The 22,265-nt window shown below is 35.4% G+C and overlaps 1 protein-coding gene across 5 annotated transcripts in view; it reads right to left on the reverse strand.

The window, feature by feature from the left end:
• RPS6KA6 (ribosomal protein S6 kinase A6) overlaps nucleotides 1-22,265 on the reverse strand; it is a 227,927-nt gene that overhangs the window by 70,332 nt on the left and 135,330 nt on the right. For 4 of the 5 annotated variants that reach the window (XR_003796370.1, XM_029240500.1, XM_029240502.1 and 1 more), the window contains exons 4-6: nucleotides 21,615-21,696; nucleotides 20,865-20,945; nucleotides 10,395-10,474 (exon numbers count right to left, since the gene is read on the reverse strand). Coding sequence is in view for 4 of the 5 variants with exons in the window: in XM_029240500.1 (XP_029096333.1) it covers nucleotides 10,395-10,474; nucleotides 20,865-20,945; nucleotides 21,615-21,696 (243 nt within the window). In the remaining variant the exon portion in view is untranslated. Of the gene's footprint in view, nucleotides 1-10,394; nucleotides 10,475-20,864; nucleotides 20,946-21,614; nucleotides 21,697-22,265 lie in introns of those variants that run through there. The other variant, XM_029240503.1, reaches the window with a different exon arrangement.

A 22,265-nucleotide genomic window follows, 5' to 3' on the forward strand; every position in this document is an offset into this window, starting at 1 on the left:
ATAACTTGTCTAGAAATTGGTTATTTTCATTAAAGAAATATCTAGATTATTAGGAAAACTCAAAATTTTAATGAAATATCATAAAATCTTATAACTGGCTTGCCCACTTAGAATTATGGCCACTGAATTACATTATGCAGACTCAGGTACTAGTAAAATTTCTGAGAATGAGCAATGAAAGATAAATTTTGATATTATACCCACTTTTTAAAATGTTCTATAGAAAAACAATGATTGTTCATTATCTAAGTTTCAGGAGAATTCATTTGAATATTATAATGGTAAAAGTATAAGAGCATCATTTTCACTTGGTATTTTATTAAGAAGAAAAACAGATGTTACCTATTTCACTTCTGAGGAAGGCTAATCAAAACGTTCATGGAAATTTAACACATAAGAAAACCCTAAACAAAAGTCTTTCAAACGCTAAAAGAAGAAAACTGCCTAGTTTACAGTTTATGACAAGCATATTATCTTGTCATGAAATTGTCTCTGAGGAAAGCTTCATGATGGACACAAATAAGAAACTTATTAAGTAACTATCACGTGCCAGCCACTTTTCATTATGTTATTACAATCTGTTATTACAATCTTCTAAACAACCCTATGAGGTAGGTATTATCACCACCTTACATATGGAGACTCAAAGTGATAAAGTAACTTGCCTAGAAAAACACAGTAAGAAGCAGGCAGGATTTGAACTCAGAAATAATTGTCCCTAAGAACTACCTCTTCCCCAGAAGCCACTTCTGCCATATGTTATGTTACAATGTTTTAAGTTTCAGGTTCACTACCATTAATGTTTATCTATTCACTAATTATCCTGAGTCTCTCCCTAAATAAAAATCATCTAAAGCCCCAGCACCGTGAGGTAAGGACTGCTAGTCTTTCTGTCTGCTCTTCAAGTCGTTCACGTATGTATGTATGAGGGTGTGTGTTTTAACATATTTGAGATCACACTACATAAACTATTTAGTGGCCTCCTTTTTCCCCACTTAATATTATATTATAGGCATTCTTCTATATCTTTAACTTATTAATAAAGAGTTTTCAATAGCTGTACAATCTCAACATACTAATTTACTATAATTTACCTAATGTTCATTTAGGTTAGTTCCAGTTTTTCACTATTATAAATAACTCTGTAATATGCATATATATTTTTGATATTTATGGTTATTTCCCCAAAATGGATTTCTGAGAAATAAAAAAGCAAATACTAGGCAGTCAAGGAGAATAAATAGTCCAAGACTCTCGACATACAGAACAAAATTATTTGTCAAAGGGTTACAATAACTTACATTCCCATCAGCAGCTTATGAAAGCATTTGTCTTACCACATCCATGACAGCATTGAATATATCCTTTTAAAATATCTTTTCTAATTTGATATATAAAAATGGAATCAATTGTTCTGATTCTTAGGCTATATAATTTTCCATGTCTAGTGGCCTTTCCATTTTTTTAGTGAATTATCAGCAATGTTTTTGCCTATGTTCCATTATTTACTTACTGTTTTTTCAATTGGTACAGGCCCTTTAAATATTAAAAATGTCAGTCCTCCATCATATTATTTGTAAACATTTTCCCCACTTTGTGCTGGTTTTTGATGTTCAGTAATTCTTAATTTTATGTAGTCAAATTTATATATAATTTCTGTATGATTTTACTTCATTACTTTAATGATTTAGGAGACCTCCATTCAATAGTCAACTACACATTCAGTTGCATTTTCTTTTAGCATGAGAAGTTTTCCAGATTTAGCTCTTTAATGTAAGTAATATTTATCTTTGTATGTGGTAGTGATAACAATTTAAAATGTTTTTTTTTCTGAAATTCCTAACCAATTTCTCATATACGGTTTACTGAACAATCAATCTCTTTGCCATTAACTTGTGATTCTTCCTCTATTATAATAATATATGGTAAGTCATATATACCAGAATATTCCTGGACTATACAGTATGTTTCTAATCTTGTGTTGATACTGTGATGGTTTGCTTATAGCAGTAGCTTTATAAAGTTTTAAACAAGAGGTAGGGCAAGGAAATGGTGTTCTTTATTTTCAAAATGTCTTAGTTCTTTTCACTTGTTTACTTTTCCAAAAACGCTGATAAAATCATCTGTCAATTTCAAACAAGAATTCCTATTGGGACTTTGTTTGAAATTTTGTTAAGTCTACAAATTGATTCTGGAAGAACTGGAAGTTTTATAATTCTCAGCCATTCATCTCATTGTATTTTCTTGACATTAGCAAAATATGGTATGATCTAAGAGGTTGTGTGTGTGTGTGTGTGTTTGTGAGGAGAGAAATTTGGGGAGGTGCTGTTCCCTTTAAAATATATATGACATACATTATAAATTTCTTTAACAAATACAAAAATGTATTTTTAAAAGTCTTTTTCTAAGGCATAAAGTTCTCATTTTTGATGATATAGCAGTTTTTTGTACATACACATGAAGTATAACCAATAAAAAACTTATTAATAAGCTGTCTATAGAAGTAACCATTAAATCATTTCTTAGCAGCCTGTTCAATGAATATACGAATTTACTGTCTTTTGGGAAATGCATTTAAAATGCTTGTTCTTACCTAATATTCCAGACTTAGGAATCAAAACTTACTGACTGCATCTCTGTGCTAGTATGGGTTTAGATAGTCCCACATCGAGAATGGAGGTCTGAAGAGTTTAAAAGAAAATCAGAAGTGACTACAAGTAAGAATCTCTCAAACATATTCTTCACACTTCTACAATCTGACACAAGAAATCATGAATACTTGTTATACTATTGTCCCTCTGTGTCTTGGAACCAGCTTTTAATAAGGTCCTTTAAAGACCCTCTGGGAAGGGGGTCCTAGACAGACCCTATCACATACTGAACTCTGTTTTAGAGTAAAGAATATACCAAGGTCACAGTCTATGTTCATGCATGGAATGTTCTATACTGGAGGTAGACAGGTAGAAGCAGACAGAGAGACAGGTTTTAGCCACTTAAGCACTAGCTAGCATCCCAGAATCACACTGTTCCTTTCTCACAGCAAGTTCTAGAATTCTGAGAATCAAGAGTAGTTTTCTCATATTTTAATTATGGAAGTGAAATGTTGAACCACTATTACCCAATTAAAATTCTACTCCCAGACTACCACTTCAAGACAAAATGAGGTAGACAAAGACAGGATTTAATCTCCCATCTGAAACAACTAAAATACAGGACAAAATATATGAAATGACACTTTTCAAGACACTGGACATCACAACGAAGGACAGTGAATATTGAGAGATGGAAACAACCATACAACTGTCCTAGCTCACTACCTGGAAAGAGTTCTTAAGCAGCAATGCAGGGAGGGCAAAGTCAGGCCAGAGCCTGGAAGTCTCCTGAGTTGATGAGATGGAGCTGAGAGAGTGGGGAGACAAGAAGGACAGAATTCATAAGATAGAGTACAGAAGGGAGAATTACAGAGAGAGAACTGTAGAGTTATGTAGAAGGTCTCTCTCAAGTATTCAGCAGAGAAATGCTCAGCACATGTGAGGAAACCTGAGCCAGAAAAATAACCAATGGAAGTATTAGAGGGACTAATCCATGGAACTCACACAGGGCCAGGAATAGTTCCTATTACCTCCACACAGAGCAGAAAACCTCATAATTCACAGGGCACTGGACAGAGTAATCAGATGCTTCACAGTGGTGTAAAATCATCCCGATTATACACTGCTCTGGTCCAGTTTAACAATCTGAAATAAACTAGTTCCGCACAAATTCCAGAACAAAGTTCAATAATATTTATAGGAATACAAAACAATCCATCACCTAACAAGGTGAATTTCAGGATGTCTGCCATCCAATGAAGAATTCCCAATCATGGATCTAAGGAAACTACTTGAGCCCAGGAAAAGAACAACTCTAAAAGATTTTTAAAAAAGAATTCACAGAGCTCACAAAGGACCAGGATAAGTCCTGTACCAAACAGTGAGAGTGAAAAATCTCATAATTGATAGGCTGGTTAGAGTACTAAGAAGGGTCATGTTTCAGTATTGGGAAAAATTAATCCTAAATTCTGCTTTGGTACCACATAACAAAGGTTAAAAGCAAGACTCAACAGGCTAACTGCATCTCAGAACAAAGCTAAATACTACTTATAAGAAAACACAAGTATCTAGAGTACAAGAAAATTAAATTCATAACACCTGCCATCCAATAAAAAATGACCTGCCGTCCAATAAAAAATGACCATACAATTATGCTGCCACTGAAGCACAAAAGCAACCATAGACAATACTTAAACAAATGGGTGTGGTTGTGTTCCAATAAAACTTTATTTACAAAAAAATCAACAGGCCATATTTGGCCTGAGACTATAGATTCCTGACTCCTGCATTAAAAATTTATACTACAAACCCTAAAGCAACTACTAAAATAACACAACAACAAAGTGTTATTTTGATAAAAAGCCAACCAAAGGTATAAAAATAAAAGCATGTGAAATAATTAATTAAAAATAAGGCAGCAGGGCTTCCCTGGTGGCACAGGGGTTGAGAGTCTGCCTGCCGATGCAGGGGACACGGGTTCGTGCCCCAGTCCAGGAAGATCCCATATGCCGCAGAGCGGCTAGGCCTGTGAGCCATGGCCACTGAGCCTGCACGTCCAGAGCCTGTGCTCCGCAACGGGAGAGGCCACAACAGTGAGAGGCCCACGTACCACAAAAAAAAAAAAAAGAGGCAGCAAAGGAGAAATAAAAGAACAAAGAACAGAAGGGACAAAAATAACTCCATGAATAGAAAGATGGAGATTCAAACCCAACCATATCAACAGTCAGATTAAATGTTACAAGTCTGACACACCCATTAAAAAGCATAGATTTTCAGACTGTATAAAAGACAGGGACAATTACATGCTGCCTTAAGTACTGCACATTAAATATAAGGACAAATAGATTAAATAAAAATATGGAAAACAATATACTAAACTACCACTAATTTTTTAAAAACCTGGAGTGCCTGTATTAATATCGACAGAGATTTCAAAGCAAAGAACATTAGCAGGGATAAAATAAGTCATCTCATAATGACAAAGGGTAAATTCACCAAGAGGGAATGATAACCCTAAAGGTTTACGCACTTAATAACAGAACTTTGAAATACATGAAGCAAAATCTGACAGAAATTCAGGAAGAAATAGATAAATCCATAATTATAGTAAAAGGTTTCAATCCCTGTCTCTCAAAAAATGTTAGAACATGTAGAGAAAAAATTAGGAAGAATATAGTAGACTTAATACCACTATCAACCAACTTAATCTAATCGACATTTACAGAACCTTCTACTACCCAAAAGCAGAATACACATTCTTCTCAAGTACACATGGAACATTTACCAAGATATACCATATTCTGAAGCATAAAATAATTTAAGTGAATTTAAGAGAATTCAAGTCATACAAAGTGTGCTTTATGACTACAATAAAATTAATTTAGAAATCAATAATAGAAATTTATCTGGAAACTGCCTAAATATTTTTAAATTAATTGGCATACTTCTAAATAACCCATGAGACAAAGAAGAAATAAAAGGAAATTAGAAAATATGGTGAACTAAAACAAAATAAAAACATCACATATCAAAATTTGTGAGATGGTAAGGCCAGAAACTATCAAAATCTTAGAGGAAAACATAGGCAGAACACTCTATGACATAAATCACAGCAAGATCCTTTCTGACCCACCTCCTAGAGTAATGGAAATAAAAACAAAAATAAACAAATGGGACCTAATGAAACTTCAAAGCTTTTGCACAGCAAAGGAAACCATAATCAAGACCAAAGACAACCCTCAGAATGGGAGAAAATATTTGCAAATGAAGCAAATGACAAAGGATTAATCTCCAAAATTTACAAGCAGCTCATGCAGCTCAATAACAAAAAAACAAACAACCCAATCCAAAAATGGGCAGAAGACCTAAATAGACATTTCTCCAAAGAAGATATACAGAATGCCAACAAACACATGAAAGAATGCTCAACATCATTAATCATTAGAGAAATGCAAATCAAAACTACAATGAGATATCATCTCACACCAGTCAGAATGGCCATCATCAAAAAATCTAGAAACAATAAATGCTGGAGAGGGTGTGGAGAAAAGGGAACACTCTTGCACTGCTGGTGGGAATGTGAATTGGTTCAGCCACTATGGAGAACAGTATGGAGGTTCCTTAAAAAACTACAAATAGAATTACCATATGACCCAGCAATCCCACTACTGGGCATATACCCTGAGAAAACCAAAATTCAAAAAGAGTCATGTACCAAAATGTTCATTGCAGCTCTATTTACAATAGCCCGGAGATGGAAACAACCTAAGCGCCCATCATCGGATGAATGGATAAAGAAGATGTGGCACATATATACAATGGAATATTACTCAGCCTTAAAAAGAAATGAAATTGAGCTATTTGTAATGAGATGGATAGACCTAGAGTCTGTCATACAGAGTGAAGTAAGTCAGAAAGAAAAAGACAAATACCGTATGCTAACACATATATATGGAATTTAAGGGGAAAAAAAATGTCATGAAGAACCTAGGGGTAAGACAGGAATAAAGACGCAGACCTACTGGAGAACGGACTTGAGGATATGGGGAGGGGGAAGGGTGAGCTTTGACAGGGCGAGAGAGAGTCATGGACATATACACACTAACAAACGTAGTAAGGTAGATAGCTAGGGGGAAGCAGCCGCAAGGCACAGGGATATTAGCTCGGTGCTTTGTGACAGCCTGGAGGGGTGGGATAGGGAGAGTGGGAGGGAGGGAGACGCAAGAGGGAAGACATATGGGAACATATGTATATGTATAACTGATTCACTTTGTTATAAAGCAGAAACTAACACACCATTGTAAAGCAATTATAACCCAATAAAGATGTTTAAAAAAAAAATTTGTGAGATGATGCTAAAGCAGTATTTAGAGGGAAACTTGTAACACTATATGCTTATATTAGAAAAGAAGAAAAGGTCTCAAATCAATAATTTCTGCTTCCATCTTAAAAACCAGAAAAGCTAGTGAAACACAAAATTAAGTAGAGAAAAATGAAGTAATAAAAATTAAAGTGGAAAACAATGAAACAGAAAACAAATACAATAGAAAAAAATCAGTGAAACCAAAAGCTGGCTGATTCTCTAAGAAGAACAATAAAATTGATAAACCTCTAGCAAGGCTAAGTGAGATAAAAAAAGAAGACACAAAATACCAACATCAGGAATGATGATATCAACATCACTAACGATTCTATACCTATAAAAGTCATAAGGGGATATTATGAAAACTTTATGCCAGTGAATTTGATAACTTTGATGAAATGGACAAATTCCTTAAAAGACACAAGATACTAAAGCTCATTCAAAAAGAAAGATGAACTGAATGGCCCTAAGTATATTAAATAAATTGAATTTATAGTTAAACACCATACCATTAAAAAAAACACTTCAGGCCCATATAGCTTCACTAGTGAATACTACCAATCATTTAATGACAATTTAACATTGAACTTTTCCAAAAAATTGAAGAGGAGAAAATTCTACCCAACTCATTCTATGAAACCAGAATTGCTCAGACACCAAAATTAGATATAAACAATAAAGAAAACAACAGTCAAATATCTCTCATGAAAATAGATGCAAAAATTCTTAACAAACTTTTAGTAAATAACGTCCAATAATATGCAAAAAGGATAATACATCATGACTACATGGGGTTCATCCACAGATGCAAGGCTGCTTCAACATTTGACAATCAATCAGTGTAATTCACCATATTAAAATATTAAAGAAGAAAAAAACATGATCATCATCTCAATAACTGCAAAAAAAAAAGGATTTGACAAAATCTAACATACATTCCTGATAAAAACCCAACAAACTAGTAATAGAAGGGAACTTTTTCAACCTGATAAAGAACATGCAAAAAGACCTATACTTAACTTTGTAATTTATGGTGAAAATATGCTTTCTCCCCTAAAATCAGAAATAAGGCAAGAATGTGTGCTCTTACCAATACTTTTCAACACTGATCTGGAGGATCAAGCCAGTGTAACAAAGACAAATAAATGATGTCCATAATGGAAAAGAAGAAGTAAAACTCCTTATGTGCAGATTACCAATAGAAAGTTCTAGTTGTAGTCTACCAAAAAGTTGCTAGATAAAATCAGTAATTTTAGTTATACTGTGGGATACAAAGTCCAATATACAAAAATAGTAATCATATTTCCATCCAATTTGAAAATAAAATTAAGAAAGTAATTCAAGTTACAACAGAATTTTTTAAAAAGAAAATACTTAGAGATAAATCTGACAAAAGACATGCAAGACCTGTACACTGAAAATGACAAGACACTGCCGAGAGAAATTACAGAAAACTTAAATAAATGGAGAGAGATACTATGTTCATGGATTGGAAGACTCAGTACTGTGAAAATGTCAGTTATTGGCAAGTTGAACTACAGATTCAATACAATCCCAATCAAAATCCCAGCAGGCTTTTTTGTAGAAAGTGAAAAGCTGATTTTTAAATTGATATGGAAATGCAAAGGACCTAGAAGAGGCAAAACAACTTTGAAAAAGAAGAGCAAAGCTCAAGGATTTGCAGTACCTGACTTTAAGGCATATTATAAAAGTATAGTAATCAAGAAAGTGTTGTATTGGCATAAAGACAGACAAACAGATCAACTGAACAGAACAGTGTCTACAAATAGATCTTCACATATACGGTCAATCGATTTTCAACAGAAAATGCAAGGTAATTGAGTGGAGAAAGCACAGTATTCTCCAATGATGATGCTAAAACAATGAGATATCTATATACGATAAAAAGGACTTCAACACACATTTATCACCATATATGAAAATGAACTCAAAATTGATTATAAACATAAGTGTAAAACCAGAAACTACAAAACTTCTAGAAAATATAAGAGAAAATCTTTGTGACCTAAGATTAGGCGAATATTCCTTAAGCAGGACACCAAAAAACACAATTCATAAAAGGAAAAAATATATATAAATCAGACTTCATCAAAATTAAGAACTTCTGCTTTTTGAAAGACCCTGTAAAGAGTATGAAAGGACAAGTCATAGACCAGAAGAAAATATTTTCAAACATACATGATAAAGGACTTACCATCCAAAATATATAAAGACTCAAAATTTAGTAAGAAAATTACCCAATAGAAAATGGGCCAAAGATTTAAACAGACATTTCATCAGAAAAGATAGATATATGTCAACTAAGCACATGAAGAGATGCCTAACATCATCAGTTATTAGGGTAATGCAATTCAAAACCACAATATGGTATCACTACACACTTACCAGATGTTCAAAATTAAAACAAGACTGACCATACCAAATGTTGGTAAGGAGATGGAGCAACTGAAACTCTCATATACTGCTGGTGGGAATGTAAAAATTATATAACAAATTATATAACAATTTTCTTTGGAAAACAGTTTGACAGTGTCTTTAAAATGTTAAAATATAGACCTACTATATAACCCAGTCATTATATTCCTAGGTATTTAACCATGAAAGATGAACACATGTCCATACAATCACTTGCACATGAAAGTTTGTAGCAGCTTTATTAGTAATATCCAAAAATTGCAAAAAAACACACATATCCATCAACAAGTGAATGAATAAACAAATCATTGTATATCCATACAGTGGAATACCACTCAGCAATAAAAAGGAACTACTGATATGTGCAACAACTTGCATGAATCCCAAAATAATTATGCTGAGTTTAAAAGCCAGACCAAAAAAAGAACACATACTATGTGATTCCATTTATATAAAGTCCTAGAACATGCAAACCAAACAGTGACAGAAAGCAGATTGAGTAGGGGTCAGGCAGGAGGGAAGCATTAAAAAAGGGCATAAGAAAACTGTTGGGGATGATGAATAAACTAAATATTTTTATTGTGTTGATGGTTTCACAAGTTTATACAAATGTCAAAAATTATCAAAGCATGTACTTTAATATGTGCAGTTTAGTGTATGTCAACTGTACCTCCATGAAGCTGTTTTAAACATGAATAAATTAAACACTACTCCCAGAGGCATTTTGGTAGCTTGAGTAGCCAAAGTCCTAGGTTTGCCCCTAGCTACTTCATCCAGTTATTTATACTGATCTTGTGCCTAAGAGAAGAATGAGTAACACATTGAGATGATCTAAATGACAGGCAGACAGGAAATGCCATTAACTGGCACATTCACTAAATACTATGTAACAAAAAAAGAATAATTAAAATTTCCGTAGGAAAAAAGTAATTAGCAAAAGAAAAAAAAACAATTATTCTTAGTTTTGTTTCAATAAAGTATAGCAAAAATTTACAAATACTTACCTCTTTGGATAATCTTGTGAAGACATCTCCTCCCCTGAGAAAATCCAGTATTAAGTACAGCTTCCCTTCAGTCTGAAAGGCTAAGTAGAAATTAGAATGTAGTAATAATAACTTTTAAGGCTTACAAAGCTTAGCATAGTTTTTAATTAATATATATGTTTAGAAGTTTATTACTGAACACTATAAAGCAATTAAGCATTTACTCACATGGTCCATGACTGGATAACATTATCTCAAAATTAAAACTAGTGTTGAAAAAGCTATAAACCCCTTGTCAGAACATAATCAACCTTGGATGTAGCTTTACACAGAAACTTGTACCACCGTCGTTTTCCTGATTTATGGAGCACCATGTTCTACTGCAATTGCCTTAACTCTACTTCCCCACCTACTGAAAATCTGCTAATTCTGTCAAGCTCAACAAAAATGCCACCCCCTCTATTTAGCTTTCTTCTATTAAGGATTTCCCTCTTTTCACATTTCCCTGTAGCATCCTTAACCTCTTCCCCATCAGAATTACTTGTTACTACTTTTGAGATCTCATTGCACTTTATTTATGTCTCTCTTATGGTACTTAATCCATTTTGATTTATACAATTAATTGGACTTACATGTCTGTGTTCCCTATAGATTATAAATTTCTTGAGATCAGAGATTATTTCACCTCTAGAGCCCACTGAATTGAATAGAATGTTTTGAACACAACTGGTGTTTAGTGATTAATCTAATGATATCCTAGAGACTCAAGAAAGGAGATCTTTAGATAATACGACTACTCTCATTCCATTAGGGTAATGGGGAATAAAAGAATAATGGGTGGAAAATTCTAGAGGGATTTTTACAGAGAGAGTTGGGTATATACTATAATGCATTATTTGTCAAAATTACCTAAGAATAAAATCAATAGCTGCTATCTTTTTAAATTTCAAAAATTGAGAGTGACATAGTAGATTGGATCAGTGATTTAATAATGTATATGCCATTGAATTCTCCAGGAAAGCCAAATGGCACAATCTCATGCATACATTAAACTAGCAATGGAGCCATGATTAAAACTCAGAACTGCATGGATTGGAAGAATTAATATTGGTGACCCAAAGCAATCTACAGATACAATGCAATCACTATCAAAATAACAATGGCATTTTTCACAGAAATAGCACAAATAGTTTTAAAATTTGTATGGAAACACAAAAGACCCTGAATAGCAAAAACAATAATGGAAAAGAAGAATAAAGCTAGAGGCATCACACTTCCTGACTTTTAGACCATGCTAAAAGCTACAAAAATCAAAACAGTATGGTACGGTCACAAAAAGAGCCATACAGATCAATGGAACAGAATAGAGACCACAGAAATAAACCCACGCACTTATGGTCAATTAATCTACGACAAAGGAGGCAAGAATATACAATGGAGAAAAACAGTCTCTTCAATAAGTGGTGCTGGGAAAACTGGACAGCTGCATGTAAAAGAATGAAATTAGAACATTCTCTAACACCACATACAAAAATAAGCTCAAAATGTATTAAAGACCTAAACCATAAAATTCCTAGAAGAGAACACAGGCAGAATACTCTTTGACATAAATCGTAGCAATGTTTTTTTTGGAACTGACTCCTCAGGAAATGGAAACAAAAGCAAAAATAAGCAAATGGGACCTAATTAAAATTAAAAGCTTTTGCACAGCAAAGGAAACCATCAATGAAATGAACAAACCTACTGAATGGGAGAAAATATTTGCAAATGATAGGACCAATAAGGAATTCATATCCAAAATATATAAATAGCTCATATATCTCATCATCAGAAAAAAACAAACAACCCAATTAAAAAGTGGGCAGAACACCTGAATGGACATTTTTCCAAAGAAGATATACAGATAGCCAACTGGCACATGAAAAAATGCTCAACATCGCTAATCATCAGAGTATCAAAACCCCATATCAAAACAATGATGACGTATCACTTCACACCTGTCAGAATGGCTATAATCAAAAACTCTACAAATAACAAATGTTGGAGAAGATGTAGAGAAAAAGGAACTCTCATACACTGTCAATAGGAATGTAAATTGGTGCAGCCACTGTGGAAAACAGTATGGAGGTTCATCAAAAAAATAAAAAATATAACTATCATACGATCCAGCGATTCCACTCCTGGGTATATATATGAAGAAAAAGAAAATATTACCACAAAAAATATATGCACCCCAATGTTCACAGCAACATTTTTTACAATAGCCAAGATAGAGAAGCAACCTAAGTGTCCACCAACAGGTGAATGGATAAAAAAGATGTGGTGGGAGGAATCGGGAAGAGGGCAGAAGACTAAGACACAGAGATCACCTTCCTCCCCACAGATACACCAGAAATACATCTACACGTGGAACAACTCCTACAGAACACCTACTGAACACTGGCAGAAGACCACAGACCTCCCAAAAGGCAAGAAACTCCCCACGTACCTGGGTAGGGCAAAAGAAAAGAGAATAAACAGAGACAAAAGAATAGGGATGGGACCCGCACCAGTGGGAGGGAGCTGTGAAGGAGGAAAGGTTTCCACACATTAGGAAGCCCCTTCGCAGGCGGAGACTGTAGGTGGCGGAGGTGGGAAGCTTCAGAGCAGCGGAGGAGAGCACAGCAACAGGGGTGCGGAAGGCAAAGCGGAGAGATTCCCGTACAGAGGATTGGTGGAGACCAGCACACACCAGCACTAGAGGCTTGTCTGCTCACCCGCCGGGGCGGGCGGGTCTGGGAGCTGAGGATCGGGTTTTGGTCAGAGCGCAGGGAGAGGACTGGGGTTGGTGGCGTGAATACAGCCTGCAGGGGGTTAGTGCACCACAGTTGGCCGGGAGGGAGTCCGGGGAAAAGTCTGGACCTGCTGAAGAGGCAAGAGACCTTTTCTTCCCTCTTTGTTTCCTGGTGCGTGAGGAGAGGGGATTAAGAGCCCTGCTTAAAGGAGCTCCAGAGACGGGCATGAGCCACGGCTAATAGCGTGGACCCCAGAGATGGTCATGAGATGCTAAGGCTGCTGCTGCGGCCACCAAGAAGCCTGTGTGTGAGAACAGGTCACTATCCACACCTCCCTTTCAGGGAGCCTGTGCAGCCCGCCACTGCCAGGGTCCCAGGATCCAGGGACAACTTCCCTGGGAGAACGCACTGCGCGCCTCAGGCTGGTGCAACGTCCCGCCGCCCTCTGCCACGGCAAGCTCACCCCACATCCGCACCCGTGCCTCCCCGTGGCCTGAGTGAGCCAGAGCCTCCGAAGCAGCTGCTCCTTTAACCCCTTCCTGTCTGAGTGAAGAAGAGATGCCCTGTGGCGACCTACACGCAGAGGTGGGGCAAAATCCAAAGCTGAGCCCCAGGAGCTGTGCGAACAGAAAAGAGAAAGGGAAATCTTTCCCAGCAGCCTCAGAAGCATCAGATTAAAGCTCCACAATCAACTTGAAGTACCCTGCATCTGTAGAATATATGAATAGACAACGAATCAGCCCAAATTGAGGAGGTGGATTTTGAGAGCAAGATTTATTATTTTTTTCCACTTTTCCTCTTTTTGTGAGTGTGTATGTCTATGCTTCTGTGTGAGATTTTGTCTGTATAGCTTTCTTTCACCATTTGTCCTAGGCTTCTATACATCCGTTTTGTTTTTTCTTTTAAAAAAGTTTCTTTCTTAATACTTATTTTTATTTTAATAACTATTTTATCTTTATTTCATTTTATCCTTTCTTTCTTTCTTTCTTTCTTTCTTTCTTTCTGTATTTCTTTCTTTGTTTCATTCTTTCTTTCTTTCATTCTACATTTTCTCCCTTTTATTATGATTCATGTGGATGAAAGGCTCTTGGTGCTTTAGCCAGGAAGTGCTGTGCCTCTGAGGTGGGAGAGCCAACTTCAGGACACTGGGCCACAAAAGACCTCCCAAGCTCCACATAACATCAAAAGGCAAAAATCTCCCAGAGCTCTCCATCTCAACACCAGCATGCAGCTTCCCTCAATGACCAGCAAGCTACAGTGCTTGACACCCTATGCCAAACAACTAGGAAGACAGGAACACAACCCCACCCATTAGCAGAGAGGCTGCCTAAAATCAAAATAAGTCCACAGACACCCCAAAATACACCGCCAAACGTGGACCTGCCCACCAGAAAGACAAGATCCAGCCTCATCCACTAAAACACAGGTACTAGTCCCCTCCAACAGGAAGCCTACACAACCACTGAACCAACTTTAGCCACTGGGGACAGACACCAAAAAAAACAGGAACTATGAACCTGCAGCCTGCAAAACGGAGACCCCAAACACAGTAAGATAAGCAAAATGAGAAGACAGAAAAACACACAGCAGATGAAAGCGCAAGATAAAAACCCACCAGACCTAACAAATGAAAAGGAAATAGGCGGTCTACCTGAAGAAGAATTCAGAATAATGATAGTAAACATGACCCAAAATCTTGGAAATAGAACACACAATATGCAAGAAACATTTAACAAGGACCTAGAAGAGCTAAAGAGGAAACAAGCAATGATGAACAACACAGTTAATGAAACTAAAAATACTCCAGATGAGATCAATAGCAGAATAACCGAGGCAGAATAACGGATAAGTGACCTGGAAGATAAAATAGTGGAAATAACTACTGCAGAGCAGAAGAAAGAAAAAAGAATGAAAAGAACTGAGGACAGTCTCAGAGACCACTGGGACAACATTAAACGAACCAACATTCGAATTATAGGGGTTCCAGAAGAAGAGAAAAAGAAAGGGACTGAGAAAATATTTCAAGAGATTATAGTTGAAAACTTCCCTAATATGGGAAAGGAAATAGTTAATCAAGTCCAGGAAGCACAGAGAGTCCCATAAAGGATAAATCCAAGGAGAAACATGCCAAGACATATATTAATCAAACTGTCAAAAATTAAATACAAAGAAAGTATATTAAAAGCAGCAAGGGAAGAACAACAAATAACACACAGGGAATCACCATAAGGTTAACAGCTGATCTTTCAGCAGAAACTGTGCAAGCGAGAAGGGAGTGGCAGGACATATTTAAAGTGATGAAGGAGAAAAACCTACAACCAAGATTACCCTACCCAGCAAGGATCTCATTCAGATTTGATGGAGAAATTAAAACATTTACCGACAAGCAAAAGCAGAGAGAGTTCAGCACCACCAAACCAGCTTTACAACAAATGCTAAAGGAACTTCTCTAGTAAAGAAACACAAAGAGAAGGAAAACACCTACAATAACAAACACAAAACAATTAAGAAAATGGGAATAGGAACATACATATTGATAACTACCTTAAATGTAAATGGACTAAATGCTCCCACCAAAAGACACACACTGGCTGAATGGATACAAAAACAAGATCCATAAATATGTTGTCTACAAGAGACACACTTCAGGCCTAGAGACACATACAGACTGAAAGTGAGGGATTGGAAAAAAATATTCCATTCAAATGTAAAGCAAAAGAAAGCTGGAGTAGCAATTCTCATATCAGACAAAATAAACTTTAAAATAAAGACTATTACAAGAGACAAAAAGGACACTACATAATGATAAAGGGATCGATCCAAGAAGAAGATATAAGACTTGTAAATACTTATGCACCCAACATAGAAGCAGCTGAATACATAAGGCAAATACTAACAGCCATAAAACGGGAAATCGACAGTAACACATTCATAGTAGGGGACTTTACCACCCCACTTTCACCAATGGACAGATCATCCAAAATGAAAATAAATAAGGAAACACAAGCTTTAAATGATACATTAAACAAGATGGACTTAATTGATATTTATATGACATTCCATCCAAAAGCAACAGAATACACATTTTTCTGAAGTGCTCATGGAACATTCTCCAGGATAGATCATATCTTGGGTCACAAATCAAGCCTTAGTAAATTTAAGAAAATTGAAATTTTATCAAGTATCTTTCCCGACCACAATGCTATGATACTAAATATTAATTACACGAAAAGATGTGTAAAAAATACAAACACATGGAGGCTAAACAATACACTACTTAATAACGAAGTGATCACTGAAGAAATCAAAGAGGAAATCAAAAAATACCTAGAAACAAATGACAACGGAGACACGATGACCCAAAACCTATGAGATGCAGCAAAAGCAGTTCTAAGAGGGAAGTTTATAGCAATACAATCCTACCTTAAGAAACAGGAAACATCTCGAATAAACAACCTAACCTTGCACCTAAAGCAATTAGAGAAAGAAGAACAAAAAACCCAAAGTTAGCAGAAGGAAATAAATCATAAAGATCAGATCAGAAATAAATGAAAAAGAAATGAAGGAAACAATAGCAAAGATCAATAAAACTAAAAGCTGGTTCCTTGAGAATATAAACAAAATTGATAAACCATTAGTCAGACTCATCAAGAAAAAAAGGGTGAAGACTCAAACCAATAGTATCAGAAATGAAAAAGGAGAAGTAACAACCGACACTGCAGAAATACAAAAGATCATGAGAGATTACTACAGGCAACTCTATGCCAATAAAATGGACAACCTGGAAGAAATGGACAAATTCATAGAAATGCACAACCAGACAAGACTGAATCAGGAAGAAATACAAAATATGAACAGACCAATCACAAGCACTGAAATTGAAAATGTGATTAAAAATCTTCCAACAAACAAAAGCCAAGGACCACATGGCTTCACAAGCAAATTCTATCTAACATTTACTGAAGAGCTAACACCTATCCTTCTCAAACTCTTCCAAAATATAGCAGAGGGAGGAACACTCCCAAACTCATTCTATGAGGCCACCATCACCCTGATACCAAACCCAGAAAAGGATGTCACAAAGAAAGAAAACTACAGGCCAATATCACTGATGAACATAAATGCAAAAATCCTCAATGAAATACTAGCAAACAGAATGCAACAGCACATTAAAAGGACCATACACCACGATAAAGTGGGGTTTATTCCAGGAATGCAAGGATTCTTCAATATATGCAAATCGATCAACGTGATACACCAGATTAACAAATTGAAGGAGAAAAACCATATGCTCATCTCAATAGAGGCAGAGAAAGCTTTTGACAAAATTCAACACCCATTTATGATAAAAACCCTCCAGAAAGTAGGCACAGAGGGAACTTTCCTCAACACAATAAAGGGCATATATGACAAACCCACAGCCAACATCATCCTCAATGGTGAAAAACTGAAAGCATTTCCACTAAGATCAGGAACAAGACAAGGTTGCCCACTCTCACCACTCTTATTCAACATAGTTTTGGAAGTTTTAGCCACAGCAATCAGAGAAGAAAAGGAAATAAAAGGAATCCAAATCGGAAAAGAAGAAGTAAAGCTGTCACTGTTTGCAGATGACATGATACTATACATAGAGAATCCTAAAGATGCTACCAGAAAACTACTAGAGATAATCAATGAATTTGGTAAAGTGGAAGGATACAAAATTAATGCACAGAAATCTCTGGCATTCCTAGATACTAATGATGAAAAATCTGAAAGTGAAATCAAGAAAACACTCCCATTTACCACTGTAACAAAAAGGATAAAATACCTAGGAATAAATCTACCTAAGGAGACAAAAGACCTGTATGCAGAAAAATATAAAACACTGATGAAAGAAACTAAAGATGATACAAATAGATGGAGAGATATACAATGTTGTTGGATTGGAAGAATCAACATTGTGAAAATGACTCTACTACCCAAAGCAATCTACAGATTCAATCCAATCCCTATCAAACTACCACTGGCATTTTTCACAAAACTGGAACAAAAAATTTCACAATTTGTATGGAAACACAAAAGACCCCGAATACCCAAAGGAATCTTGAGAACGAAAAAGGGAGCTGGAGGAATCAGGCTCCCTTACTTCAGACTATACTACAAAGCTACAGTAGTCAAGACAGTATGGCACTGGCACAAAAACAGAAATATAGAGCAATGGAACAGGATAGAAAGCCCAGAGATAAACCCATGCAAATATAATCACCTTAACTTTGATTATCAAGGCAGGAATGTACAGTGGAGAAAGGACAGCCTCTTCAATAAGTGGTGCTGGGAAAACTGAACAGGTACATGTAAAAGTATGAGATTAGATCACTCCCTAACACCATACACAAAAATAAGCTCAAAATGGATTAAAGACCTAAATGTACGGCCAGAAACTATCAAACTCTTAGAGGAAAACATAGGCAGCACTCTCTGTGACATAAATCACAGCGATATCCTTTTTGACCCACCTCCTAGAGAAATGGAAATAAAACAAAAATAAACAAATGAGACCAAATGAAACTTCAAAGCTTTTGCACAGCAAAGGAAACCATAAATAAGACCTAAAGACAACCCTCAGAATGGGAGAGAATATTTGCAAATGAAGCAGCTGACAAAGGATTAATCTGCAAAGTTTATAAGCAGCTCATGCAGCTCAATAACAAGAAAAAGCCAAACAACCCAATCCAAAAATGGGCAGAAGATCTAAATAGACATTTCTCCAAAGAAGATATACAGATTGACAACAAACACATGAAAGAATGCTCAACATCATTAATCATTAGAGAAATGCTAATCAAAACTACAATGAGATATCATCTCACTCCGGTCAGAATGGCCATCATCAAAAATCTAGAAACAATAAATGCTGGAGAGGGTGTGGAGAAAAGGGAACACTCTTGCACTGCTGGTGGGAATGTGAATTGGTTCAGCCACTATGAAGAACAGTATGGAGGTTCCCTAAAAAACTAAAAATAGATCTACCATATGACACAGCTATCCCACTACTGGGCATATACCCTGAGAAAACCATAATTCAAAAAGAGTCATGTACCAAAGTGTTCATTGCAGCTCTATTTACAATAGCCAGGAGATGGAAACAACCTAAGTGTCCATCATCGGATGAATGGATAAAGAAGATGTGGCACATATATACAATGGAATACTACTCAGCCATAAAAAGAAACAAAATTGAGTTATTTGTAGTGAGGTGCATGGACCTAGAGTCTGTCATACAGAGTGAAGTAAGTCAGAAAGGGAAAGACAAATTTCATATGCTAACACATATATATGGAATATAAGAAAAAAAATATGTCATGAAGTACCTAGGGGTAAGACGGGAATAAAGACACAGACCTAGTATAGAATGGACTTGCGGATATGGGGAGTGGGAAGGGTAAGCTGTGACAAAGTGAGAAAGTGGCATGGACATGTATACACTACCAAATGTAAAATAGATAGCTAGTGGGAAGCAGCCACGTAGCACAGGGAGATCAGCTTGGTGCTTTGTGACCACCTGGATGGGTGGGATAGGGAGTGTGGGAGGGAGGGAGATGCAAGAGGGAGGAGATATGGGAACATATGTATATGTATAAGTGATTCACTTTGTTATAAAGCAGAAACTAACACACCATTTTAAAGCAATTATTCTTCAATAAGAAAAAAATAAAAGAAAAACAAAAAGATGTGGCGTACACACACACACACACACACACATACACACACACACACAGATTATTAATCAGCCATAAAAAAGAATGAAATATTGCCATTTCAACAGCATGAATGGACATAGAGAATATTATGCTTAGTGAAAATCAGAGACAAAAATTATATGATATCACTTCTAAGTGGAATCTTAAAAATAAAACCAACTAGGGAATATAACTAAAAAGAAACAGACTCATAGATATAGAGAACAAACTAGTGTTTACCAATGGGGAGAGGGAGGGGGATGGGGCAAGATAGGGGTAGGGGATTAAGAGGTACAAACTACTATGTATAAAATAAGTAACCTACAAGGATATATAGTACAACACAAGGATTCATCACCAATATTTTATAGTAAATATAAATGGGATATAACCTTAAAATTGTGAAACACTATATTGTACACCTGAAACTTATGTAATACTGTAAGTCAACTATATCGCAATTAAAAAAAAAACAAAAAAAACCTCAGAACTGTCTGACTCCAAATTCATGTTCTTTCCATTGTACCTATTGCTTCTCACTTGTATTCCTCTCCTGCCAAACGTAAGAAAAAATAACTCAAATAGACTAATATACCATATGGTCCTCTTCAACAGAATGAGGAAGTAAGATTAATATGCTCATTATGAACATGTAAGAGGAGCCCTTCCAAACACAAAAATGTTTTGAAGAAATTGTCACAGTAGTTTATAGCCTAAGATCCCTGGAGGTATAGCCTAGTACAGAAATACTACTAGACAAGTAATCAGATGACACTATCTTGTTACCTTAGACAAGTTAACCAACAAATACAGGAAAGACAACTAAAAGCTAGATATTAATTCTTATTTCAGATAAATACATTTTACATAGTTGAATGTATTAAATCATTCCATATTCATTTCCTGTTTGAAGTATTTATATCCTGTTATATTATTGTCTGAAAGGAAATCTTAGTTCTCTAATTCCATATGTTTTTTAAAAAAAGATTACATACCATAGTGCAACTTGACAATAAATGGATGATTTACTTCCACCAGTATATCCCTCTCCATCTTTGTCCGAACTCTGTCTCGAACTAAAAATTACAGAAGGGTAGAATATATTGCTCTCGTATATAATTTCAGTAGAGATCCCATCAGTAATTCACCAAACAAAAATACAGAAATATAAAACATAACTTTGTAAGTGCCCAAATTTGCAGTCTATATTCCTAGACAGTAATTACCATATTCTCAGAAAGCTAACAAATTCAGTTTAGATCTAGAGATGTGTTAAGGAGACACAAAGTTATTTGGTGAATAAGCATTTATTATATATTAATCTCCAAATTGTTCAAATGAGTTTATTGATTAAAACTGAGCACAGTGTTATTGTTATCACAGCCTGGAAGACAGTGTATATAAGTGTATGCAGGTGGCTGTGCTTTCTCAATATGCAATACCAAAACAGATAGACAGAAAAAATAAGAATCTTGAAATAAAAGAATATAGTTTAATAAAATAAGTTCACTTTAAATAAAACATGTCACTTTTTATCCCATTAAAATTTTACTAGGGTACACTCTCACTAAATTAGGGTATATGCCAATATCAAACCTAGAAATATCACTTACCACTAGAAATCTGTAACAATTACTAATGTTAAAAGGAAACTAAATCTACTCATCTTATATAAGCAGTACACAGCATATTTCTTAAAACAAGCTTTACCACATTCTATTTTAATAAGCTTTCCAATTTTCTACCTTTTAAAGAAGCTTTCTTTAACACCTTCATTGCATAGAGCTGTCCAGCATCAGGACCAGTCTTCTTTCTAACAAGAAAAACCTAATAGGAGAATTAAAATTAAAACAGTGAAATTCACATCCCAAGCCATTCCTGCTAAACATATACATTAGCACATAAATACAGCCTTGCATTTTCTCTAATTTTATAAAGATATACCTTTCTCTATAAATTATACTTGGTTAATATTTCCTCACTTTCAGTCACTTAGTGAATCACACTCCCGTACATCCTATTGTGGAAAAGAAAATTTAAAAGAACATTTGAGAAGTTTCTGATGTAAGAGATAAATAATATAACAAAAGACAATTTGAGCTAAGGGAGCTCCTTATAAAACCCAAGCTCCTTTTTGTTACCTTAATAAGGAGCAAACAAATGTGATGACCATTAATTTGATACCTTCATTTCTACTTCCCTATTGGTCCATTTTAGAAGTTACCAGGTATTTTATTTTCTAATAAGAAATCAGGAAATTCTTATCTGTCTGCCAAGAAAAAGAATCAAGATGGCAAATATTTCAATAAAGAAATGAAAGTTAAATTATTTAAAGTTACCAAGTAAGCTTAAGTAATAATATCTCATATTTTCAAACCAGTATTATGACTCATTAA

Source organism: Monodon monoceros, unplaced genomic scaffold, assembly GCF_005190385.1.
Source record: "Monodon monoceros isolate NGI ecotype Baffin Bay Population unplaced genomic scaffold, NGI_Narwhal_1 Super_Scaffold_22, whole genome shotgun sequence".
NCBI lineage: Eukaryota > Metazoa > Chordata > Mammalia > Artiodactyla > Monodontidae > Monodon > Monodon monoceros.